Raw genomic sequence first — 23,225 nt, 5'->3', positions numbered from 1 at the left:
CGATCTGCCAAGTGAGTTCGCCAGTGGCCTTTGATCAGGTGTCCTCCTGGTCTTCCCTCCTCACTCCGCTCTCTCTTCTTTTCTCTCCCTCATACTCCTACTCTCTTTTTTTTAACCCCTGGATCTGTAAACTGTACCGGGTGAGAGGGTCTTGGCTGCTTTTGGATTTGGAATTCTGCTTTCTCAGAGGCAGTGCAATATGCTCAGTCTTGATAGTGCTGGTTTTGAGCTACTGGGGTCTTTAGAAAATCACTCTTCCTTCTGTGTGCTCTTAGAGGGCTGGGTTGAAGGGCCTACATTCCCTTTCCAGGAGAAACACCTCACCTTAGAGAGATTTGCTAGACCCACAGACCTCTTTTTGTAAGGCGGCTCTGCTCCATGGAGGGCTCATAGGCCAAGCCCTGTTAGAAGGCCCTGTTAGGTCAGTGCACAGGACAGGCACTTCCACCCTCCAAATCAACTTGTCTACCAATGGTAGGACTCCTGAAGAACTAGAAAAAGGTTTGCAAAGACTTCCGGAATCTCAGGGCTGGTCAGAGCTTTCAGAATTTGAGAAGTCCCTGTTGCATAACCCCTTAGGCCATAGGTCTTTGAAGGCAGTGCTCCTGCAAAGATGTACCACCACTTCATGAATTTAGCAAACAGGGATTATAATATGTTTGTTTTGTTTGTTTGTTTGTTTAGCTTTTCCTTAATTATCATGCAGTAAGGTTCTCCTGACTGTGGGTAAGTTCCAGATGTATATCCAAGACCTTCCATGTTGTGTACTACATTCCATCCTTTCTCGTCTGATTGCCCACCTGTCCAGTGATAGGGGTAGAGTTGGTCTCTTAGGATTCACATGAGCTTGCTAGGGCTGCTGTAACATAGTATTATAAACTGAGTGGCTTAAAACAGTAGAAATTTATTGTCTCACAGTTCTGCAGCCTGGAAGTCTAAAATCAAGGCATTGGCAGGGCCAATCTCCCTCTGAAATCGGCAGGAGACAATCCTTCCTTGCCTTTTCTAGCTTGTGGTATCTGCTGGCAACCCCTGCCTTTTCTTTGCTTGTCAATTCATCCCTCCAGTCTCTACCTCTGTCATCACATGGACATCTTTACCCTGTGTGCATCTGTCTAAATTTTCTGCATCTAATAAGGATGCTGATGATTGGTTTTAAGGTCCACCCTCATCTAGTATGACCTTATCTTAACTTGATTATATCTGCAAAGACCCTATTTCCAAATAAGGTCACATTCACCAGTTATGGGGTAGGGGCTCCAATGTATCTTTTATTGGGGGGAATACAATTCGTCTGATAACAGGGCCTTTCGAGGACTAACAGAGCATGATTTTACTGGCCAGCACACTCCTTCCCAACATCAGCCAAATTATTCTGTTCACTACCCAATGAGCATACCAGTTACTTTTTTGCCTCTTCAATTCTGATCAGGCTATTACTTCTTTCTAGAAAACTCTCAGGCTCTGAGCCTTCATAATAACCTTATCCATTTATCCATCATCCAGCCAGCCAGCCAGCCAACCAGCCTATAAGCAGTCACTGAGTATCTTTTATGTGGCCGGTTTTACTGCTTAGTTCCTATCTAATTCATCTGGGAGCCTTCTCCATCCCCTTCTCACCTCCACTGAAAGCCATCTCCTTCCTCTATGCTTATTGTTCCACACTTTTATTTACTAAGCACCGAATCAGGAAAATAAGCCTACATCTTAGTGAATGATTTACAAATACTACTGCCAATCAACATATTAAAAATAAGTAAAGTTGGTTTCTTTATCTAGCAGAGGTCCTTGCCTCTTGCCGGAAATCAATGATCCTTGATTGATTGGCTCATTGACTTCTTGATGGACTCTCATTGGAACCTCCATTGAGAAGGCTCACTACCCTCCACTGGGAATGCTTCACCCCAGGCACCCTCACAGTTCAACCTTGCATTTCTTCACAGGGCTCCCCAGCCCAGTCTCTGAAGACTGGCAACTGGGGTCTTATTTCTGGTTCTTCCTTTCTTCTTAGAACCCTAGACTTCATAGTTTGGATCCAAGCTACTATAGGCCCACCTGAGCTGCCCACACAGTTCCTACTTTTTGGTGCTGACTCACCCCAGCTTGTCACCTCTCACAACACCCTATGGCTGTTCCTACAGGAGAGCCTCTTCTCCCCGCTCTGAGCTTGAGCACAATCTCGGCCAACAGACTCCTCGCCTTCGCACTCTGTCCTTGCTGAGGAAGTGAGCCTGTGTCCTGTTTGGGGACAGTCCCCATGAGGCACTGGCCATACTGTCCCCCCAAATTCTCTCCTCTCTATCTTTGGGTTTCAGCCCAGGTGTTCCTTCCTCGGGGTCCTGTGATATATACATGATGCATACTTCCCTACAGTGTGTAACCATAATTACACAGCTAATTGCTTAATTAGTTGTTTCATGTCCATCTTTTTTTTTTTTTTTGTCAGGAAGGAAATGCAAGGAGCTCAGGAACCGTCTGTTTTGTTAACTGCTGTGCTTTGCACATACTAAGCGCTTCACAAGAATGTGTTGGCTGGGCGAGCAGCTAGTGGAGGCACTGCATGGGCCCACACCCAGGCAGCTGGCCCCTCCTCTGTGGTGACAGGCATGATGACAGGCACAGAGAGGGGAGGGCTTTGCCTGCCTGGCTTCGCACACCAGGCTCAGAACAGAGAGAGACGCTCCAGAGAAACCTGACTCGAGCCTCACTCCAGCCCCTGGGGGTTCTGAAATCCCATCCCCATCTCACTTGTGCTAATAATATACTGGCCTTACTAATAATAATTACGCTGAGTCTTCTTCAAAAGGGCATTTCAGTCAGGGCCTGATATCCCTAACTGAGCATGTGGTGACAAAGTGACCCGGGAGAGATATCAGAGCAAAGAGGAGGCAGGGCTGCTGGAAGAAGAATGATCTGAGCTGCAGAGCATGGGGCAGAGTGGCATTTGAATTATTCCTCCTTCAGCTTAATTAATGCTATAGAAGAATTTCCAGGGGACCGGGACTCGGTTTTATTCTGGCTGCAATTAAAGGGTCTCCCCTCCTCTCCTTGCTTGTCTTCATTCCTCTCCACTCTCCATCCACCCAAGAGATGGCCTGTTATCCAAGCTCAATGATTGAAAGAAGAGTGAGGAATCATAATTTGAAAACGGCCTCTTGAGGGAAGCCATGGATCAGACAGGGAGGAGAAGTACGGCTTAAATGTAAAAACCCACCAGGAACTGAGGGGAGAAGCAGCGCTGGACCTGGGGTCCCTGGACAGAAAGCCAACAGACCTTCCTCATTCGAAGGACAAAGGTCCCAGCCTGCGCTGAAACCTGTCAGGCAGATGGTGACCCAGTTAGCAGCAGCTGCCTCAAGTCGGAGCTGCAAAGTGTAGACAGAGGGGCTTTCTCCTGAAGCCTTGCAGAAAGGATTATCTTCAAGATAACTTTCTGCTTTCCTTGCACCTTTTAAGGATTAGGCACATTATAAAAGAAAAAAAAAAACAGAACAGTCTAGTACAGTACTACAGCATGGAACCCATTCCTCAGCGGTAATGAAAGAGACCGTCCAGCTATCACCCTGCACCCGCTTAGGTTTGTGCCTGTGGGTGGCTGCCTCTGGGGAGTCCAGGTGTGTGCATTTCTCTGCGTGTCTCTGACTATGCTTTTGCGCATCTCTATGTGTATGCTGTACTGCCTATGTGTGGGTGTATGCGTGTGTGCGCGCACGAGCACACATGTGCCTTCTGTGCATGTTGCTGACAGTAGCTGCTCACCATAGGCTTTAGGAAAATTCACAGAGTCCTCCTGTCCTCACTACAGAGTCACCTACCCAGTCTGTCCCCCAGAAGGGCTGTGAATGGCATCGCCAACCCCTGGTGGTACAGCAAGTCTCTGGCAGCCTGGAGAAGCCTGTGCTCCCAGCTCCGCCCTTGGTCCCCTGCTGTTTCGGGGAACAGTGAGGTGGGCCACCTCTCCTCTGGGGTATGTGAGAGAGAAGGGGGCTCAGATTGTTCACCCTCTTTTGAGCAAGTCGGGCTCAGAGCCTGGCATGAGGCTGAGGTCTTGGTTCCATCAATCTTTTCTCCGTGGATTGCCCCTTTGAAAGACTACCAAGCCAGTTCCCTAGAGAGATAAGAACTCTCCATCCTAGACTTGGGTGATCCCCTCAGGTTCCCTGAAATATCTTCCTTCCTTAAGCACTTATTTACTTAGAAAAGGTGGGGGCCAAACAAACCCAAAGCAAGAAAACCCTCTCTGGGTTCAACCCCACTTTATGGGCTGCCTCTTCACTAATGACCGTGACAATGAACATGACTGAACTGTAAATTTATATGAGTTGTATTCTATGGTCCAGAAGAATCTCCAGACTGAAGGTAATCACAGATCTGACCCCAACTCTTTAATATCAACTGCAGGATCTCTAGGGCTGATTATTTTTAGTTTAGTTTTGTTTTGTGTTTCTTCCAAAGCAGCTGACGGATGGGAGAGGGGATCAGACTCTGGGAGCTGGGTTATTAGGGGAGCCAAGTGGCAGGATCGGAGTGAGGACCTTGAGCCCTGGAAGCAGGTGCTGGTGTGGGGCTCTGTGGTGGGGACCTCTGCCGGGATCATGCCCTCCCCACCTCCTCAGACAAAGGTGAAACTGAACCAGAGGAACAGGGGCTCCAGACGACGACACAGAGACATGGTGTATACATGTGGCCCCGGGGCCTTCACACTCCCCTGGGGTTGGAGAGGGAGGAAGAGCTCCAAGATGATGGAAAATACATTTCCTTTTCCAGACTGACAAGATGAGGACTCTGTCAGACTTGCTTTGCTTTTTGAAAAATAATTGACATTTCTTGCAATGCAAGTATGTGAAGTAAAAGTATGCTCCCTAAAATAGTCTCAATGCAGTGGCTCTCCAAGTGTGGTGCTCGGGTAGTGGTATCAGCATGATCTGGGTGCTTGTGTGAATGCACTTCCTGGGCACCACCTCAGACCTACAGACCTGAAACCATTGTGGGGGGTGAGGGGTTGGCCAGAAATCGGTGCTTTCACAAGCTCTCCAGGGTTCCTGGTGCACAATGGGATGTGAACACTGCTGTGGCAATGGATACAGTAACTCAGCTGCCTTTTCTCCTGCTCTCTCCTGAGAAATTTTCTTCAAAATCCTTCCATAGCGATCTTGTCACAAGAGCCCTTAATTGTCTTTTGTGAGTGTCATCTTTTCCTGGGATTCTGGAGGCTCTCTGCTTTATTGTTTTCTGTTTCAGAGTGACTAGGAATAGGGAAAGTTAGAGGATTTTTTTTTACCAGTTCTCCTTGAGAATGTATGTCTGTGTGTGTCTTCCATGGGTTATGGGTTGGGAGAGCATGGAAAGCACTCATGGCAACACCCACAATGGTCATATAAGCTGTGACCAGGGCAGTACCAGATCTGGGGGTTGTTTCCAGTTTAGCACATGGGGTCTTATGAATCTCACAAGTTGTCTCACAAATCCCATTTGATGGATGAGGAGACCTAAGGCCAAATATACAGAGCATAGTTTGGATGCAAGTCCTGCATTCTTCCTATCATGTCAAAGAACTATACTGCATGTCTGAGAACAAGAAAGTCCTAGAGAGGGTCTTTTTGCTCCTTTCCTCACTGACACTGCTGAAGATAGGGCTCAAATGGGCAACATAATAACATGGAATTAAAATACAATTTTCTGTGAAAGCAAAGGCCCTACAGGTTTCAGCACAGAACGTATTGTGGCTGAAACAGATGTTGTCCCCTAGAAACACAGCGAGGATGGAGACTTCAGCCTAGACAGTAACTCATGGGAATAACGGGGGGGGGGGGGGGGGTAGTGGGGGAGGAGGAGACAAGGGTCCTGCCCCCATCATGACATGGGATGACTGAAATTCATCACAGGGGAACAAGGGCCTCTGCAGAGCACACGGGGGGGTGGGAGCAGGCCTGGTCTCCCCCAGCAGGCTCAGGATGAGCCAGGTGCCCACACGGATTGTCCTCGAGGAGAAGCGGTCCCTGGTCCCAGGGCGAGGATGGGCCCTCGGAGCCCAGGGTCCAGAAGGGAGCAGGAGATGAGTCTGACACAGAGGGGCAGATCCTAGAGGAAGTGCCATAGCCAAGCTGTCCCTGAGCCGGTGCAGGCACTCCATGTGGGAAAGGAGGGCAGCAACAGGCAGCGCAGCAGGTAAGGAAGATCTGGCAAAAGGAGACAACTGTCACAGAAGGACAAAGGTGCAGCTGGCAAATTGTCTGAGAAGATGGCTCCTGCCTCCTGCCAGGAGGGGCAGATGCCCAGGCAACAGCTCTGTTTGAGGTTCACAGAGGAGGCAGGGGCAGAGAATGCCAGCAGACATTAGAAGAGAGAAAGCAAGGAGGAGGAGAGAGGCAGGCTCCGAAGGCAGAAAGCATCAGAAGCTGCAGAAACACGGTGTGGGAGGGGCTGGGGCCTGAGACAAGAGGAAGGAGCAGCAGGGGGAGCAAAGGGGAAGGGGCCGAGGGAGATCAGAGGCGCCTTGAAGATGGAGCGCAGTTCCTGATGAAACAGGGAGGGCCTGCAGGGAGCAAGGCCAAGGGAAGGCACGGAGCAAGGCTGGAGACTTCTCAGAGAGACAGCCTGCGGCTCTGAAGGATGGGAGAGTTGACACTACTTTGGCAGAGGGAACCTAGCTGAATACTAAGGAGGGAAGATTTTTTTTCTCACAAAGGGACTGGATGGGGTCTCTCTCTACTGAGGAGAAGAGAAAGCAAACCACGCTGGAGTATAGCTTTTGACTTAACCAACGGAAAGCCACCACGCAGAGAAGATCTGTGGGATCCTGTTGGGGCTCTGTCCACCAACATGGCTGATAAAAGGTGCAGATGGGGTTTGTGAGTGTGTACCTGAGCCCCCAATACAAAGAGTTCATCAGACATGTGGCACCTTTCCTGGTACGTGTGTGCCTTTTTTCCCCCTCTTGGTAACAGAAGACAGGACGAATAATGACCAGAATGTGACCTCTGACGTCAAATCTTGAGAAGGGGTCTGTTCACACAAGCATGGTGTTGTGGATTGCGTGCTCATGTCCAAAATGTATGTGCTGAAGCCTTAACCCCCGATGTGATGGGATTTGGAGGTAAGGCTTGGGGAAGTTACTAGGTTTAGATGAGGTCATGAGGGCAGGACCCCTAGGATGGAATCAGTGTCCTTAGAGGAAGAGGAGGGGAGACCAGAGTTCTTGCTCTCTGCCACATGAGGATACGAGGAGAAGGCGACCATCTGCAAGCCAGTAAGAAGACCCTCACCAGGAACCAAATCTGCCAGAAACTTGATCTTGGACCTTCCAGGCTCTAGAAGAACTGTGAGAAATAAGTCTGTTGTTCCAGCCCCCTAGACTACGGTATTTTGTTATGGCTGCCCTGGAAAATCAGGACAGATGGGCATGGGAATGTGAACACTCATTCCAGTATTCAGACACGTTTTTTCCCAAAATAAAGTTCTGTGAATCATACAGATGTGAGACCCCAGCCCAGCTCAAGTGTCTGTTCCTCTTAAAGGGTGGGAATGTCACAGCAGCTCAGAACTCCTCCTTAGTTTAGTGGGTTGATTCCAACCATAAGAAAGCACAAAGGAACAAATTCTCTATCTGTTCATTATTCCAGGAGCCTGGTGGGAAAGAAATGATCCTGGGGCTAGAAATAGCAATTTAAAGAAGGAAGACCTGGGGAAAAGTATGGTGGAGAATTAAGACAGAATAAGTGATAAAAGCTGAGGGCCAAATAGGGAAAACTAGAAAACTTTAATAGCTATTAATGAGGTCTTCACTTAAAGAGCAAAACAAGATGTATTAGAAGATGATGATGTTTTAAAGGTCTTGAAAGAACTGCATGAAATAGGAGAATTAAGATGGAATACAGAGGTCTTAAGGATTGTTTTAGGGAACTGCTGATTCAGGGTTAAGGAGCGGAAGGTTCCACTTTTGGTGTGTGTGGGGTGATGCTTCCAACAACCAGACTCTCCAGTGAGTAAGAACAAAATAGAAGAGAAGAGACAGGAAATAAGAGGAAGAAACATAAAGGAAAACTATCTAAGCATTCCAGAAACTGAACAGCACAAGGCAAGTTTCACCTTTTGGGATTTTGCTCTGAGGACCTTCTGCCCTGTGGCTAAAACTCCAGTTGAAAATCTCACCCCTTTTTTGGCTGGAGGAGCCAAGGGAAGGAGTCAGGATAACCAAGGTGGCTGGTGAGCTGGGGCTGGGAGGACTCCCTGGAAACAAGAAAGCCATGAAGAAGGAATCCCAAATTCCAGATATGAACTTTTCCTGATTCTCTGGCTGACCCCTGAATCATGCATGGATGACACAGACTGAAAACCACAGGAGCTGAAATCTGAGCTGTTGCCCACTGCAGACATGACAGCGTGCAGGCTGAGTCTAACCGAGTTCACTTCCTGTTAAATCAGAAGCATTGACACTCGATCAATGTAACAGCACCTAGAGGCTCTACATCATAACGTTCATAATGTGCGTGATCCACAACTACTAGACATACAAAGAGCCAGGGAAATGTGACCCATTTTCATGGGAAAGAGAGATGCCAGCCTCAGGACGACCTCAGCTTTAAAGCAGCTATTATAGCTATGCTCAATGAGGTAAAGAAAAATATGCTTATAATGCATAAAAGATAAAACACCCCAGTTGGGAATTGGAAATTATAAAAGATAGATTAATAAGAAACCATAAAAGCTAAAAAAGACAATATCAAAAAAATCACTAGATGGACTTTCTTTTAGCAAAATGGAGATGGCAAATGAAAGAATCAATGAACTTAAAGATAGTTATAAGGAATAGAGAAGAAAAATTGGGGAAAATAATTAACAGAGCCTCAGGAACCAGTGGAACAATTTTGCAAGTTCTACATATAGGTAATTGTATTGTACGTGGTGTCATGGCTTTGAGGCACTCTCACCCTGCATTTTTTTTTCTCTACCTCTTTATATATTAAAAACCTCAAATTCACACCAATGTCTTCAATTCCAATTCAACACCATGTAATTCATTCTAGTTTTCATGTTTTCCATATTTGTATCTCCCTTTCCAATGGCTCCCATTATCTCCAATATATTTCCCAATCTCCCTGTAAATAGATAATTTCCCAACCTTGCTGGGCTGCCAGCTCCCTCACACGTGGGTCTAGATTCTAGGCATGCCTCCTTTGCTTGATACATCTATCTTGATTGGGCCTGCCAAGTGGCCTTTTGGTGAAAGATGAAATGAAGAAAGCCAATAAAGTATTTTGCTTTGTTTTGAAAGATGAGAAGGAAAGAGATTGTAAGGGAAAGGCAAGAGAAAAGCCAGGTTATTTTTCTGAAATGCAAATTCATCACTTTTTGGTCATGTAAATCCATCTATGTGTGCACACACACACACAGACACACACACACACACAGAGTCCTAAAATGATTCCCCATTGCTTGAAGCCCCTAAGTTCCATCATGAGGGTCCAGGAAGCTGCTGCTGAACTCTTTGGCCAATTTCTTCCTCTTTTTCCAAATTCCAGGCATGGGGTCCTCTGAACATCTTTATTGTTCCATTTTCTCTGTTGCTACAGGGCCTTTGCATGTGCTATTTATATCTCTCAGTGTTCTAACCTACCCCTTTCATCTGGGTGACTTATTCTTCAAATCTCTGTTGGAGTACCATCTCCTCTTCTGGAAGCCCTCCTTCATCCCCCTAGATATAGTCAGATTATATTGTTACTTATTGTTTTATTCAAGTTCTCACAGAACACAAGGGCTCTTCTCTCAACAGGTAATTTTGCACTTATTTGCCTATGTGTCTAACTAACGTCTCTTTCCTCATTAAGGAAAAGTCTCTTTCCTCATCACTGTGAGTGATGTGTGGGAAATGTCTCTTTTTGATCCTATTTGTGTGCCTAGCCTCAGAGCAGTACTGGCACATAGTAGATGTTCAATAAATAACTTTTCATGTGAATAAATTCTTTGTATTTTTAGAAACACAAATTGATCAGCAAACATGTTATTTGTTTCTGTTTTGGATAAAAAGCAAGCCTGGAGAAATAATATAATAAATATAGTGAGTCAGGTTAACATAACAACTGGGAAGGAGACTAAGAGCTCTTAGATCTTGGGGTTGGTAAGCTTTATCATTTAGAAGAAAAACAAAAATTGCAATAGATGATCTAACTAATGTATACAAGAAAATCAGGTGGAGAATCCTTTACCTAAAATACTTTTAATGTAAGGCATATACAAATATTTGGTTCACATAATTATTTAGGTGATTCACAGTCCTTTCAAAGGTAAAATCAAGTTCCATTCAAACTCCAAATGTAAGTATAGGTATACATGTACATGTTTTAGAATTGGAAAAAGTGATTTTAAATCACATATGAGAGAAAAGATTTGAGAACAGCTAACAAAGACTTTCTTAAAGGAGTAGAGAAAGATAACTTATTTTATCCAAACAGTAAAATTTTTGCTAAGGTTATTATAATCAAAATAATCCAGGTAGTTAAACTCACACTAACATTATTACAACCAGAACAATATGGCTGGGCATAGAATAAACAAATACATCAATGGAGCAGAAATGAGAATCAAAACAAAGTTCAAATATGTAACTTAACACATGACAAGGATGACAAGTGATTCAATAAAATATGATAACATATTTAATACATGGTATTGACACAACTATCTATTCACCTGTATGAAAACAGCATAAAAATATACATCCTAACACATACCCAAAAAGAAGTTTGAAAATACACCTTGCGTCTATCAACAAAAGAATAGATATATAAATAGTGAACTTACAATAAATAGGAACAAACTATTGCTGCACACAACAATGTGAATGACTCTCACAGACTGCAACCAAACACAAAGAGAATATGCTGTCTGATTCCACTTATGTGAAGTTCTAGAACAGGCAAAACAAACCCATGGTTGAAAAAAGAATCAGAACAATGGCTGCCTCTGGGTGTGGGGGCAGGATGAGAGTGAAATGGTTAGGGATATGAGGGAGCTTCCTAGTGTGATGGCAATGTTCTGTATCTTGACAGGGGTTTGGGTTGCACAGTTGTATGCATTTGTTAAAACTCAATAGATGTACACTTAAGACTTATTCATTTCTAACCAAAATCTCTGAGCTGCAGCAAAGTGGTTTTAAGATGGAAGTTCAAAGCAATATTAGGCCTAACTTAAGAAACAAGAGTGATCTCAAATAACAATTTAATATTACACCTAAAGGCAATAGAAAAAGAAGAACCAATAAAGTCCAAAGCTAGTAGAAGGAAGAAAATAATAAAGATCAGAGCATAAATAAGAAACAGAGATTTAAAAAAAACAATGGAAAATATCAATGGAACTAAGACCTGGTTCTTTGAAAAGAAACTAAATTGACAAATCTTTAGCTAGTCTCACCAAGAAAAAAAGGGAGAGGGTACAAATAAAATCAGAAATGAAAGAAAAGAAATTATAACTAATACCTCAGAAAACAAATAGTTATAAGAAAATGCTATGAATAATTATACACCAATAAATTGGACAATCTAGAAGAAATAAAGACTTTACCATCTTCTAAGGCTGAATCATGAAGAAACAGAAAATCTAAATACACCGATTCCTAGTAAGGAGATTGTATCACTAATCAAAAACTTCCCAGCAAGTATAAGTGCAGGACCAGATAGTTTCACTGGTAAATTCCACCTACCATTCAAAGAAGATATAATGCATATCCTTCTTAAACTCTTTCAAAAAATTACAGGAAACACTTTTAAGCTCATTTCATGAGACTGGTATTACCCTTACACCAAAATCAGACCAAGGCTCCATAAAAAAAAAAAAAAAGAAAATTACAAGCCAATATTCCTGATGAATTTTGATGCAAAAATACTCAACGAAATATTAGCAAATTAAATTCAATAATACACTGAAAGGATCATATGCTATAATCAAGTGGGATTTATTCCAGAGATGCAAGGATGGTTCAGTGTCTACAAGTCAATCAATGTCATATACAGCATTAACAAAATGAAGGATAAAAACCATATGATCACTTCCAGACACAGAGAAAGCATTTGACAAAAGTCAACAGCCATTTATGATGAAAACTCTCAAAGTGGGTATAGAGGGAATGGACTTCACCATAATAAAGGCCATGTATGACAAGCCCATGGCTAATATCATACCCAGTGGTGAAAAGCTGAAAGCTTTTCTTCTATGATCAAAAATAAGACAAGGATGCCCACTCGCCTCGTTTTTTTTATTTCACATAGTATTGGAAGTCCTAGCCAGAGGAATTAGGCAAGAAAAAGAAATAAGAATCATCCAAATTGGAAAGGAAGAAGTAAAGCTGTATTTGCAGATGACATGATACCTTATATAGAAAACCCTAAATGTTCCACCAAAAAACTGTTAGAACTAATCAATGAATTCAGTAAAGTTGTAAGATATGAAATTAATGTACAAAAATATGTGGTATTTTATACACTAATAATGGACTATCATAAAGAGAAATCATGGAAACAATCCCATTCATAATTGTATCAAAAAGAATAAAATACTTAGGAAAAAATTTAACCAAGGACATGAAAGACCTGTACACTGAAAACTATAAGAGATTGAGGAAGAAACTGAAGAAGACACAAATGGGAAACTATTCCATTTTAATAGATCAGAAGAATTAATATTGTTAAAATGTCCATAACTACCCAGAGCAATTTACAGATTCAGTGCAATCAATCCCTGTCAGAATTCCAATGGAATTTTTTATAGAGCTAGAACAAATTATTCTAAAATTTACATAGGATCACAAAGAAAACTCAAATAGCTAAAACAAACTTGAGAAAAAAGGACAAAGCCAGAGATATCATAGTCTTTGATTTCCCACTATCCTGCAAAGCACTCAGAGTCATCAAAAACAGTACGGTATTGACATAAAAACATAAAAACAGGAAGAGAATAGAGAGCCCAGAAACAAATGCATGCCTATCTGGTAATTAATTTATAATAAAGGAGCAAAGAATATACAATGAGGAAAGGGCAATAGAGTGTTGGGAAAACTGGACAGCTACATGCAAAAGAATGAAATTGAACCATTATCTTATGTCATATACAAAAGTCCGCTCAAAATGGGTTAAAGACTTGAATGTAAGATCTAAAACTATAGAACTCCTAGGAGAAAACTGGTGATAAGCTCCTTGACATTAATCTTAGTAATGTTTTGTATTGCATCTGGTGTCAAAGGCAAGGGAAACAAAAACAGAAATAAACGGGATCACCTCAAACTAAAAAGCCTCTGCACAGCAAAAGACACTATCAAAAAAATGAAAAGGCAAGCTCCTGAATGGAGAAGATATTTACAAATCATATATCCAATAATATCTAATATAAAGAACTCATGTAACTCAGTAAAACAACAAACAACCTGATTTAAAAAATGGGAGAAAGATCTGAATAGATAATTTTCCAAAGAAGACAGACATACAGATGGCCAACAGGAACATGAAATCTGGAAATGCATCAACAAAATAAGATGGAGTAAAGAATGGACGGAGGAACAGATCAGATGGATAGTTATATAATAAAACAGACGTAGCAAGATATTAATTCTAAAACATAGGCGGTAGATAGATGGCTATCCTCTAAATTCTATCAAGCTCTCTGTATGCTTGAAATTGTTCCAAATAAAATCTTGGGAAAAACAAATACATTTCAAGTGTGCTTAATATTTAAATACAGAGAAACCCCCCCCCAATAAGATAGTACAGGAAACTTTAAAAAGCACTTTATAACTTTGGAGCGAAAGAAATTTTTAAGTAAACCAGAAAACCCAAGAATATGTAGAGAGAAAAGATGCATATTATTGACTGTATGAATATTAGGCACTTTTGAAAGCCAAACAATATCATAAATAATAGCAGCAGGACAACAGATGGGGGGTAGGAGAACTAATTATATCATATGTGGAGACAAAGGGTTAATATCCCTAATATAAAAAGACTTCATACAAATTTCTAAGAAACCAGCAAACAACCCAACAGAAAAATAGTTAAAGACATGTACAGGTAATTAACAGAAGAGGAAACATGAATCCCAGTAACTGTGTGAAAAGACAGTAAAGTAATATCTCTAACAGTCAGCTGAAAATGCAAACTTAAACAAAATGAAGTGTCATTTTTCATCTTTGGATTGGCAAATTTTTAAAGATTGATCACCTTCAGTGCTGGTAAGGATGTGGGAAGATGGGCACCATACATTCCCGGCAGAAAGTCACTGTTCACAAACTTTTAGAAAAGCAGTTTGGCAGGAAGAATGCCCATGAGAAAAGCAAGGCAGAAAAACAGGCATAGTATGATCTCATTTTTATAAAATAAAAAATTTCAAATTTTGAACAATGAAAAAAAATGTGAAAAGAGACACACCTGATTATTAAAGTTGATGCTTCAGGACAGAGGTTGATAAACTACTGACTGGTCACCTGGATTTTTATAGCCAGTGAGCTAAGAATGGTATTTATATATTTTTAAAGGGTTATATTTTAAATGGTTATTTGATTATCTACACAATATCCTCTGTGTTGCCTCTTGGCCAACAAAGCCTAAAATACTTACTACATGATGCTTCAGGGCAATTGTGGTTTCTTGGTTACCTTGTTTCCCCTTTACTTCTCTGTATTGTTCTTATTTTTATAATAATATATTGGGAGTGGACATAAGGAGACAAGAGGAAACCATGGAGACCAGTTAGGAAGCTACTAGAAGGGAATAGGTCAAAGAGAACGGTGCTTTGGAATAGGGTGGTGGCTGTAGAGAAGGAAAGAAAGGAGCAGGTTTTATTTGGACCTGTGTGAGTCATGGAGGGCTTGGACGGGATGGTGAGGCAGAGAGAAATCAAGGCTGACTCCCAGATTTCCGTCATTAGTTGAGTTGGTGCAACCATTGAGACACAGAGATTGGGGAGGAAAATGGAGTAAACAAGAGCTCTGCTTTGGACCTGTATGAGCTAGGTGCTGGCCATAGGTGATCGGAGCTGCTTGGACGGTGGAGAAGGAAGCTGAGCAGGAAATGCAAGCGGAAGAGTACTCATCATGCAGATGGTACTTCAAGCTGTCTGGAAGGCCCAGAGAGGGAGAAGAGAAAGGCACCAAGGGTCTGCCCGGTGACCAAGTACCCAACCCCACCAGCGCCTACTTCTGCTGACGAATGTCTCTGATGCCACCGTCCAGCTGCCTGGATTCCCCTCTGATGCCCCTTTTTCCATTGGCCAAGGAACACCAGGACTCCTGAGCAGACATCCTGACTATTCCTTATGGCCTAGGCCCAAATGCTTGCCTGGACATCCAGCTGCTATTGTTTCTCCATATGGCACCTGCCTCTCCCAGTAGAGAGAGAAGTTCAGGTCCCAGTCCCACACAGTGTGCCTGACCACAGGTCCCTAGCCCAGCCACGTGCAGCCACTTTTTACTCATGCCATGCTTTTATCCAAGAGTATCAGGAAGGACTCACCAAGGAGCTGGTGTAGGTAGGGTCTGAGGTGTCATCCTGGAGGTAGCGGGAAAGGCCAAAGTCAGACACCTTGCACACCAGGTTACTGTTGACCAGGATGTTCCTAGCAGCCAGGTCCCGATGCACATAGTTCATCTCGGCCAGGTACTTCATGCCCGCGGCAATACCCCTGAGCATCCCCACCAGCTGAATCACCGTGAACTGTCCATCATTTTGCTGTAACGAGACACAAAGGACATTGGGATCAAGATGGGCTTCGGTGGTTCAACAGAAGCCGAGGTGCTACAGCCTTGCTGCTTGTCAGCCTCTGTTGGTAGCTGGCCATGCTGCTCACTGTGCCCTTCTCCCTCCCATTCTCACCCTCATCCCTCTCCTTGAACGCTCCGCTCTCTCCTCCCTGTCGATTCCATCTCTAAATTACATCTCAAAGCCATCCACGCCTCTCCATCTCCACTGCCTCCATTCTAACCCAGTCACCATCATCCATCACCTGTAACAGCCTCCCCGCACCTGCCCCCCCCCCCTTTTCTATACACAGGAGCTATAGCCATCTTTGCAAGACATAAATCAGGCCATGCCACTCCCTGGATTCAAGCTCTATAACAGCTTCCCATTTCATTAAGGAAAAGCTCCAAACTCCTTAGCATGGCCCCTGGGACCCCGGGGGATCAGCCACTGCCTCACCTGCCAGCCACAGTGACTGGCGACCCCTCAGTCCTTTCCCAAGCCAAACTCTTCCTGCATTAGGGTTCCTGCTCATGCCATCCCTGCTGCTCTTTCCCACAATCAGCACCATCCACCTTCAGGTCTCCACTTAAGTGTCCCTTCTTTAGAGACAATGTCTCCATAACTACTACTCTCCTGCTCCAAATATACCTAGCACTTCCTATCTTACTGTCTTTAGTGCATGCTCTTATTTTTTTTAAAGATTTATTTATTTGAGAAGGGGAGGGGCAGAGGGGAAAGGGAGAGAGAGAATCTCAAGCAGACTCCCCCCCCTGAGTGCAGAGACTGGTGCGGGGCTCGATCTAATGACCCTCAGAGATCACTACTTGAGCCAAAATCAAGAGCTGGATGCTTAACCAACTGAGCCACTCAGGTGCCCCATCACAAGTTTTAGGTGTGTGTGTGTATGTACACACCTGTCTGTCTCCCTCTGCAGCTTGACTCTAACCAATTTGAAGACAAGACACTCTCTCTTATGGTCACCACAGTACTCCCAGGGCTAAGAACTTTAATGTAAATAGAAAAAACTCAACAGACATATGCTCAATTTATGACTACATATCTCCCTGTTTCCAGAACTAAATACTTAAGGTGTCTTCTTTGGGTCCTACCAGGGCTGTCAACCTCGACATTGGCATAACCGCACCCACCTCAAAGGGATCAGTGACAGGAGAAGCACAGACACGGCGTCTGGCATGTGGGCCCTCTTAGCCAATGGGAGCTCTTCCTTCTCCTCCTCAGGCCAACCTACAGGGCTGCCCTCTTCCAGTCAATGGTGGGTTCACCGTTTCCTGGGTGAGCTCTCCTTCACGGCTTGATGACACACCTCAGTGAATGAACTGCCCTTCCTCCTGCCCCCAAAACCTCCTGGGTCTTGGCTTCTGCACACACTGGTTAAATCAGTGGAGCCTGTGCTGTGTTTCCAACAACACGTTTCCCTTCTAATCCAGCTTCAGCTGTTGCCCTAAGGGCTATAAGTTGTATTCTGTAGGTAATGCATGGCCCAGGCACTGAGCTGCTTTGACTAGGGGAGAGGTAGAAGGAGGTGGAACACCCTAGATCTAGTGTAGTTACTGCTGGGCACAGGCCAAGGCATCCACTCCCCAGCAGCCTCATGTGAACACAGAAAGCATAAACGGTGGGTGCAGCTCCCATTTATTGAGCACCTGCTGCCTGCGAGATGATACACAATGAGCTCACATGCACTACCTCACTTAAATATATGTGGGACACATCATTTATGCATGTGTTTCTGCAAATGCATTTTCTATGCAAAAATAAATAAGGAAAATAAAACGGCTATTGCAAAAATACCCTGTTTATTAGAGAAAGCTCCACCAATCAAAAAGTCTAACCATGATAGTGGGAATGTTGAAGACTTCCTCATGCAAGACTGTGAACCTAGGTCTGTGTTCCAGGGTCCTGCCCCTCGATCAATTAGAGTGAGCCAACTGATCCTCCCTCCACTCCTTACTGAGTCCCCTGCCAGAGGCAAACCCCCCGAAACACACTGGGATCGACATACCCCAAGTTCCAGACTGTTTCTAACTCAAACCTTAACCCCCTCCCAGCCTGCCTGGAATGCTTTCTCTGCAATATTTTCTTCTAACCAACTCCAAAAGGAAGTGCAGATCTGCTTTTTTGGAAACTCTGACTGGTGTTCAGCACATGGTGCCCATCTGCGAGAGCTGGATGTGCCGTGAGTGATGCGAATCCTCCTTCTCACTAATGAACTTCAATCAACACCTCCTCGAGAAGTTAGCCAGGCTTTTGCTAGCACCATTCATTTTGTCTAAGTAGGTCTCTGGAGACCTGCCTCCCCAGAAGGTTGTCATGCAACTTCTGTATATTAGAAAATGTATCTCAGCTGCGAGTCACAAGGGTCATATTTTTCCAATTCAGTTTGTTACTTCCTCTCTGTAAGTGTAGACAACAATGTGGTTAAAAATGAATGTCTCCCCAAAGAAGCTGGCTTGTAGATAGATTTTGGGGAGGGGACTGGTGCTGGTTGTAAACAACCCTGGAAAAAGAAATGTTGAAAGAATGTGCAGCAATATGTCTGTTTCTACTTTAAATCACTTAAGCCTTCATCAAACAGCTTTACTATCTGATTTGTTTTAATATTTAGATCAGTCATCCTTATAGTTTCTGGAGTCAACAAAGACCAAGAAGTGGTTAAAAGTCCTGGCTTTGGAGGCAGACAGACCCAGACTGGGGTCTAGGCTCCACCGTTCACTAGCTGTGTGCCCTTGGGCAAGTTGTTTAACTTCCAGAGCCGTCATTCCCACATCTATAAAACAAGAACACAGTGTCCATTCTTCATAGGATTTTGGTGAGATTAAATGAGACAATGTGAAAGGACAATATTCACGGTGGCCGTGAATATTAAGACAGCAGCAATGACCACTGGTGTTATCAGCCAGGCCATAATGTCTCAGAAACCACCTCCTCCACGTGCTCAGATGCCTGGTGAGAGGGATGGAGGACACTTGGGGCCAAGACTATAGGTTCCCACAGCTATCTGGTGTGTTAGGGAGACACCTTAGGATCACTGCCCCAGGAGAACCTAGTTCACAGTGCATTCTGAGCTCAACAGGCTGGCATCTGTAGTAGAGCCCCCCAACAGCCCACACCCCAGCTAATGATGCAGGCTGAAAATTTGGGTCAGTTAATTAACAAACATGATTTCTTCCGTTTCGTAACTTTTGAATGGCAAGTCATACTTCTAGAATATGTTTTGATCCTCCTTTGTGTAAGGCAGGTGATGGTTTCAGAGGAGATAAAGGAAGTCTGGAAAGTTTAAGTCATCAGCCTTAAATCACTGTGTGGCTTTGACTTATAACAAGAATCTAAGTCCAGAATACCAAATTACTTCACTGACATCCCATCTCTGATCAACTGGTAACGACTTCCTCAAATGTTGTGTGGAGAATAAGGCTGCGTATAAGCTTTGCAGCAAAAAGTGACATGATTGATTAATGATGTCTGCCAAGGTCATAGAAAAAGAAAGAGTAGAGGCATGTGTACCTCAAATATGCTACTCTTATTTGAATCTTTTAACTCTTGTTCAGGGCCTTTTCCATGGAATATGCTGACTTTGCAATGGCAACACATTTTCTTTAGAACCTGAAGGGAAATCACGTATCACAGTAAGACAGGATCATGCCCATTGAGTTCATAATCTTGGTGAAACTTAAAGATATAATAAGCATATTAAGATCCCCTAATATGATCAACTATTTTATATTCAGTTCATTGGTATAACTCTCCAAGAAGAACTTCCAAAGATAAGAATACCAGCAGACAGAGATAAACAAGACAGAAAAGGCCTAGTTTTCTTAGTGACTTTGGAAAAGGGTCAGGTTCCATGCTGATCACATCGTAAAAACACTGGATAGAGAAAAAATACAGGCCTGGGTGAAGTGATTTAAACTTTCTTTCCTTCATGAAGTGCTTTCTGCTGAAATTGCTTTTCAGCAAATTCACTGAAGCCACTTGCTAGCCCTTTTATTAGGCAGGAAGGATTTAGGTATTTCAACTTTCATTGACAAATCCACTTCAGGAAATGAAACCCTTATTTGATTTGTTTGAAGAGAATGAATCACAGATTTTTTTTTTAACTGTAAGAGACCTACCTTTCAAGATCATCCAGCTCAATGCCTTTAGTTTATAGGTTGGGAAATAGAGTTAAAAGATTTGCTCAAGGCCGCCAGGTGACTCATAGTGGAGCCCAAAGCAGAACCTAGGTTTGGGATGTCCAATCTGGTGTTCTCTTCCTGACGTCTGGGTTATGATCATCTAGCTCCTGCCCATGAATGAGCCTCCCTGATAAGAAATGTCCACATTTGACATTGCTCATTACCTTCTAAGAGTCTTCCAGTTATGACCACCTGTGGATGAGCCAGCAGTAACTACAAGGCCAATCTAGGCAGGAAGGCCTTACAGAATACATTGACCTTCTGGGCTATGGCACAAGAGGGACATTGATGAGGGGGTGTACCTAAGATTATACAAGAGCCGCCAGATTGAGTCCCCTAGGTTTGAGTGCCAATAAGGAAATATTTCATTATGGATTTCCATGCTACATAACCCATGGTGCTGGCATTTTCAAAAACAGATAATAATGTACCGACTGAACGTGTGGTTAAAAAATAATGGTGCTTCTAATCCTTCCAGAAGGCCAAGGATTCTAAGTCCTGCAATGGAAGAGGGACAGTGGGTGGGCTGTGAAAAGCCATGTCCAGTGCGCTCCCCAGATTCCCGATGCCCACAGCCTCTCCGACACTGACCGGGAACTGGAGCTGCAGCCACTCTCTAAAGCTGCCATGTCCAGCATAAACCATAGTGACCAGTTCCGGGGTGGGGACGGTGGGGGGAGGGCTCAAATTGAGGACTAACTCTTTTCCTTTCTTCTCTGGATGGTAATCCTAAAATTACACGACTTCCCAGAAGATGGACCCTGCAGAACTGAACTGATGACCCACTTTTCAATTTTACCAAGCAGCAGATACATCAATTAATGTTGCTATGCTCCAGGGTTTGGTAGTAGGGCTGAAATTAGATTTATAGATTACCTGCCTCCATGCCGTGCGAGGAGTCAGAAACGCTTCATTTCCCCTCTCCTCCTGGCACTGCCTGCTCTGGCCATTCCTTTCTTGTCATCCCTCATCCTCTGTTTCCCTGTGTTCCTCTCCTGCCCCTGGCTCTACTCCTACCACTTGGGCCTTATCATCATGAAAAATACCGGTGTCTAACATGCCCCCATGTCCCAGGCCCCACATGGAAAGAGCCCCGTGTGGAGGGAGCATCAGTGTGGGGTTTTGATTTTCCGCAGGCTCCTGAGAATGAATCTCCTCATTCCCCTGCATGTTCCAGGGAGAAAGTCTTATCACAGTCCTCAAATCATGCTGGGACTCTGGGAAGTACAGTCAGGTGACTCATAGGAAATAAATGGCACCTAAAAAGGTCTGGAGGCTGGTTCCAGAAAATACATTTTCTCCTAACATTGTCTTCTCTTCACTTTTATTTGGTTGTCTTCATGAGATCTCTGATCGCGAATGAATGCCCCCAGGAAAGCATGGTCTATATACCCCATTCTGACATGAGAGGTCTGGCTATAGGAACAAGAGACCATGTACACTCAAGAGGACTACATTTCTCCTGCCATTCCCAGATGCTTTTGTGCCAGAAATGGCTTTTCATGTTTTTCACTCAACCGGCATTTACCAGGTGCTCGCTGTGTTAGGTACTGAGGGTTTCAAAATAAAAGGCATAACCCATACCCTCAAGGAAGCTGTAGTAGGCAAAGCACATTAGCCCCATCAGTTGTCTTCCCATGCCCCCTACCAAACATAAGCCACTACTGCCTACAAACCCAGAGGAGGCAAAAGTGTATGCTTGCCTGCCAAGGTAGCTTCGGTATGTGCAAATGCAGCTTGTAGACAAACCTCTCAGCTATCCTTCCACACCGCAGCCTGTCAGCCCTGTTTCTGAGCCTTGGAGCTACCACAAGCTGCTGAGAGATGACCAGATTGCTGGCTCTGGCCTTTGCACACACCTCTCCATTGTTCCATTGTACCTGTCTGCCCCCTCGCCTGCCGGAGAGGTCCTCATTCCCTAATATCAGATAATTCTCCTTCCTCTTTAAAGTTTTCCCTGGATGTTTTCAGTTTGTCTTGGTTCACAACACCTCTTTACACCACACATGGAAACAAAAAGAATCTAGGCGGATGATTGCTGGATGCCTTGGGCACTAATGTCCTCAGAGAAGGGACCGCGGTGGTGGGTTGTAGTATCTAAGATGGGCACAACAGGACCTCCCATCCCTTATGTGTAAGATGACATCATGTTGTTTCTCATCAAAATGTGGGGCCTATTTCCTCCCCTTGAATCTGGGGAGCCCATCACAGAGGTTGAAGAGTATTGTGGAATTTGAAGTTAAGTTACAGAAGTGGTCCATCCTCTGCCTTCTTCTCATGTGGCATTTGTTCTTGGGACTCAGCTTGCTGTGAGGAAGCCCAAGCAAGCCAAGATGAGTGAGTGAGTCTTTAGGTGATTCCAGGCCCCAGATCTCTAACTTCCCCAGCTGACACCACAGGGAACAAAGATGTCCTCAATAAGCCCTGCCCAGATTGCAGATTCATGAACAAAATAAATTATGGTAAGACACTGAAATCTTGGGTGTTTTGTTACATAGCATTAGAGCAATGTCTCTTTCATGTCTATAGGCCCAGCACCCAGGAGAGGGCATGATCGCAGCAGTCACCTCATGAATATTTCAAGATCAAGCAGATGAATGGTCCTTTGATCTGCAGCCCCAGCTACTGTTTGGTAGCTTTGGTGACAATGCATAGCCTGCCACTTGGTATTACCCTGAAGTCCTTGCTCACAAGGCCCTGCCATATTGTGATGCTGCCCGTGTACCCTCTGCTCTCAGGCTCCCCAGCAGTCCCCAGCTGAGGCTCTGGTCCAAGGTGGGACCTGCTGGCTGGCCTGTGTTATGTCAGTTGCCACTTCCCAGACATTAGCATTGTGGATGTTCTCACCTACCTCTGCTCGGAGTCACTCTGTGATGTCCCACAGAAATGTAGGTGGTTCTATCATGGCTCCATGTGAGCATGTATGACAATGACCATTTACAGATCTCCCAGCCATAGGCCTCGAGGCACCCCCTCACCTCTGCTGCAGGTTGCTCTGGAGTCACAATTCCTCATCAAGCCCAGAAAAGACCTGTGAATACTTGTGACACTGTCTGTTCCTTTCCTGCCCAGGAGCACCTCCTCCAAGGGTGGGTGGCGTGGGCATCAGAGAAGGGCAGTCCGTGTTATCTCTGATGAAAGGAGTAGGCTGGGTGGGCAGCTGTGGCGGGGAAAAGGCAGAGATGGCCACCGGCGTCTGCGTGAATCACAGAGGGCAGTGCAGCAGCTGAAAGTCTCCTCAATCTCCGTGATTCATGCAGATGCCAATGGCCATTCTTCACCCGCCTCTATTCATTCGTATTCATCC

The 23,225-nt window shown here is 44.2% G+C and overlaps 1 protein-coding gene across 3 annotated transcripts in view; it reads right to left on the bottom strand.

Moving 5' to 3' along the window:
* Positions 1-23,225, bottom strand: part of EPHB1 (EPH receptor B1) — a 471,107-nt gene that overhangs the window by 32,202 nt on the left and 415,680 nt on the right. For all 3 annotated transcript variants that reach the window (XM_072726912.1, XM_072726913.1, XM_072726911.1), the window contains one exon: positions 15,495-15,710. In XM_072726912.1, coding sequence (XP_072583013.1) covers positions 15,495-15,710 — 216 coding nt within the window. The remainder of the gene's footprint in view (positions 1-15,494; positions 15,711-23,225) is intronic.

This window comes from Vulpes vulpes, chromosome 11, assembly GCF_048418805.1.
Source record: "Vulpes vulpes isolate BD-2025 chromosome 11, VulVul3, whole genome shotgun sequence".
Classification (NCBI taxonomy): Eukaryota; Metazoa; Chordata; class Mammalia; order Carnivora; family Canidae; genus Vulpes; species Vulpes vulpes.
The sequence above is the reverse complement of the archived record's forward strand: the minus strand, read 5'-3'. Positions and strand labels throughout refer to the sequence as shown.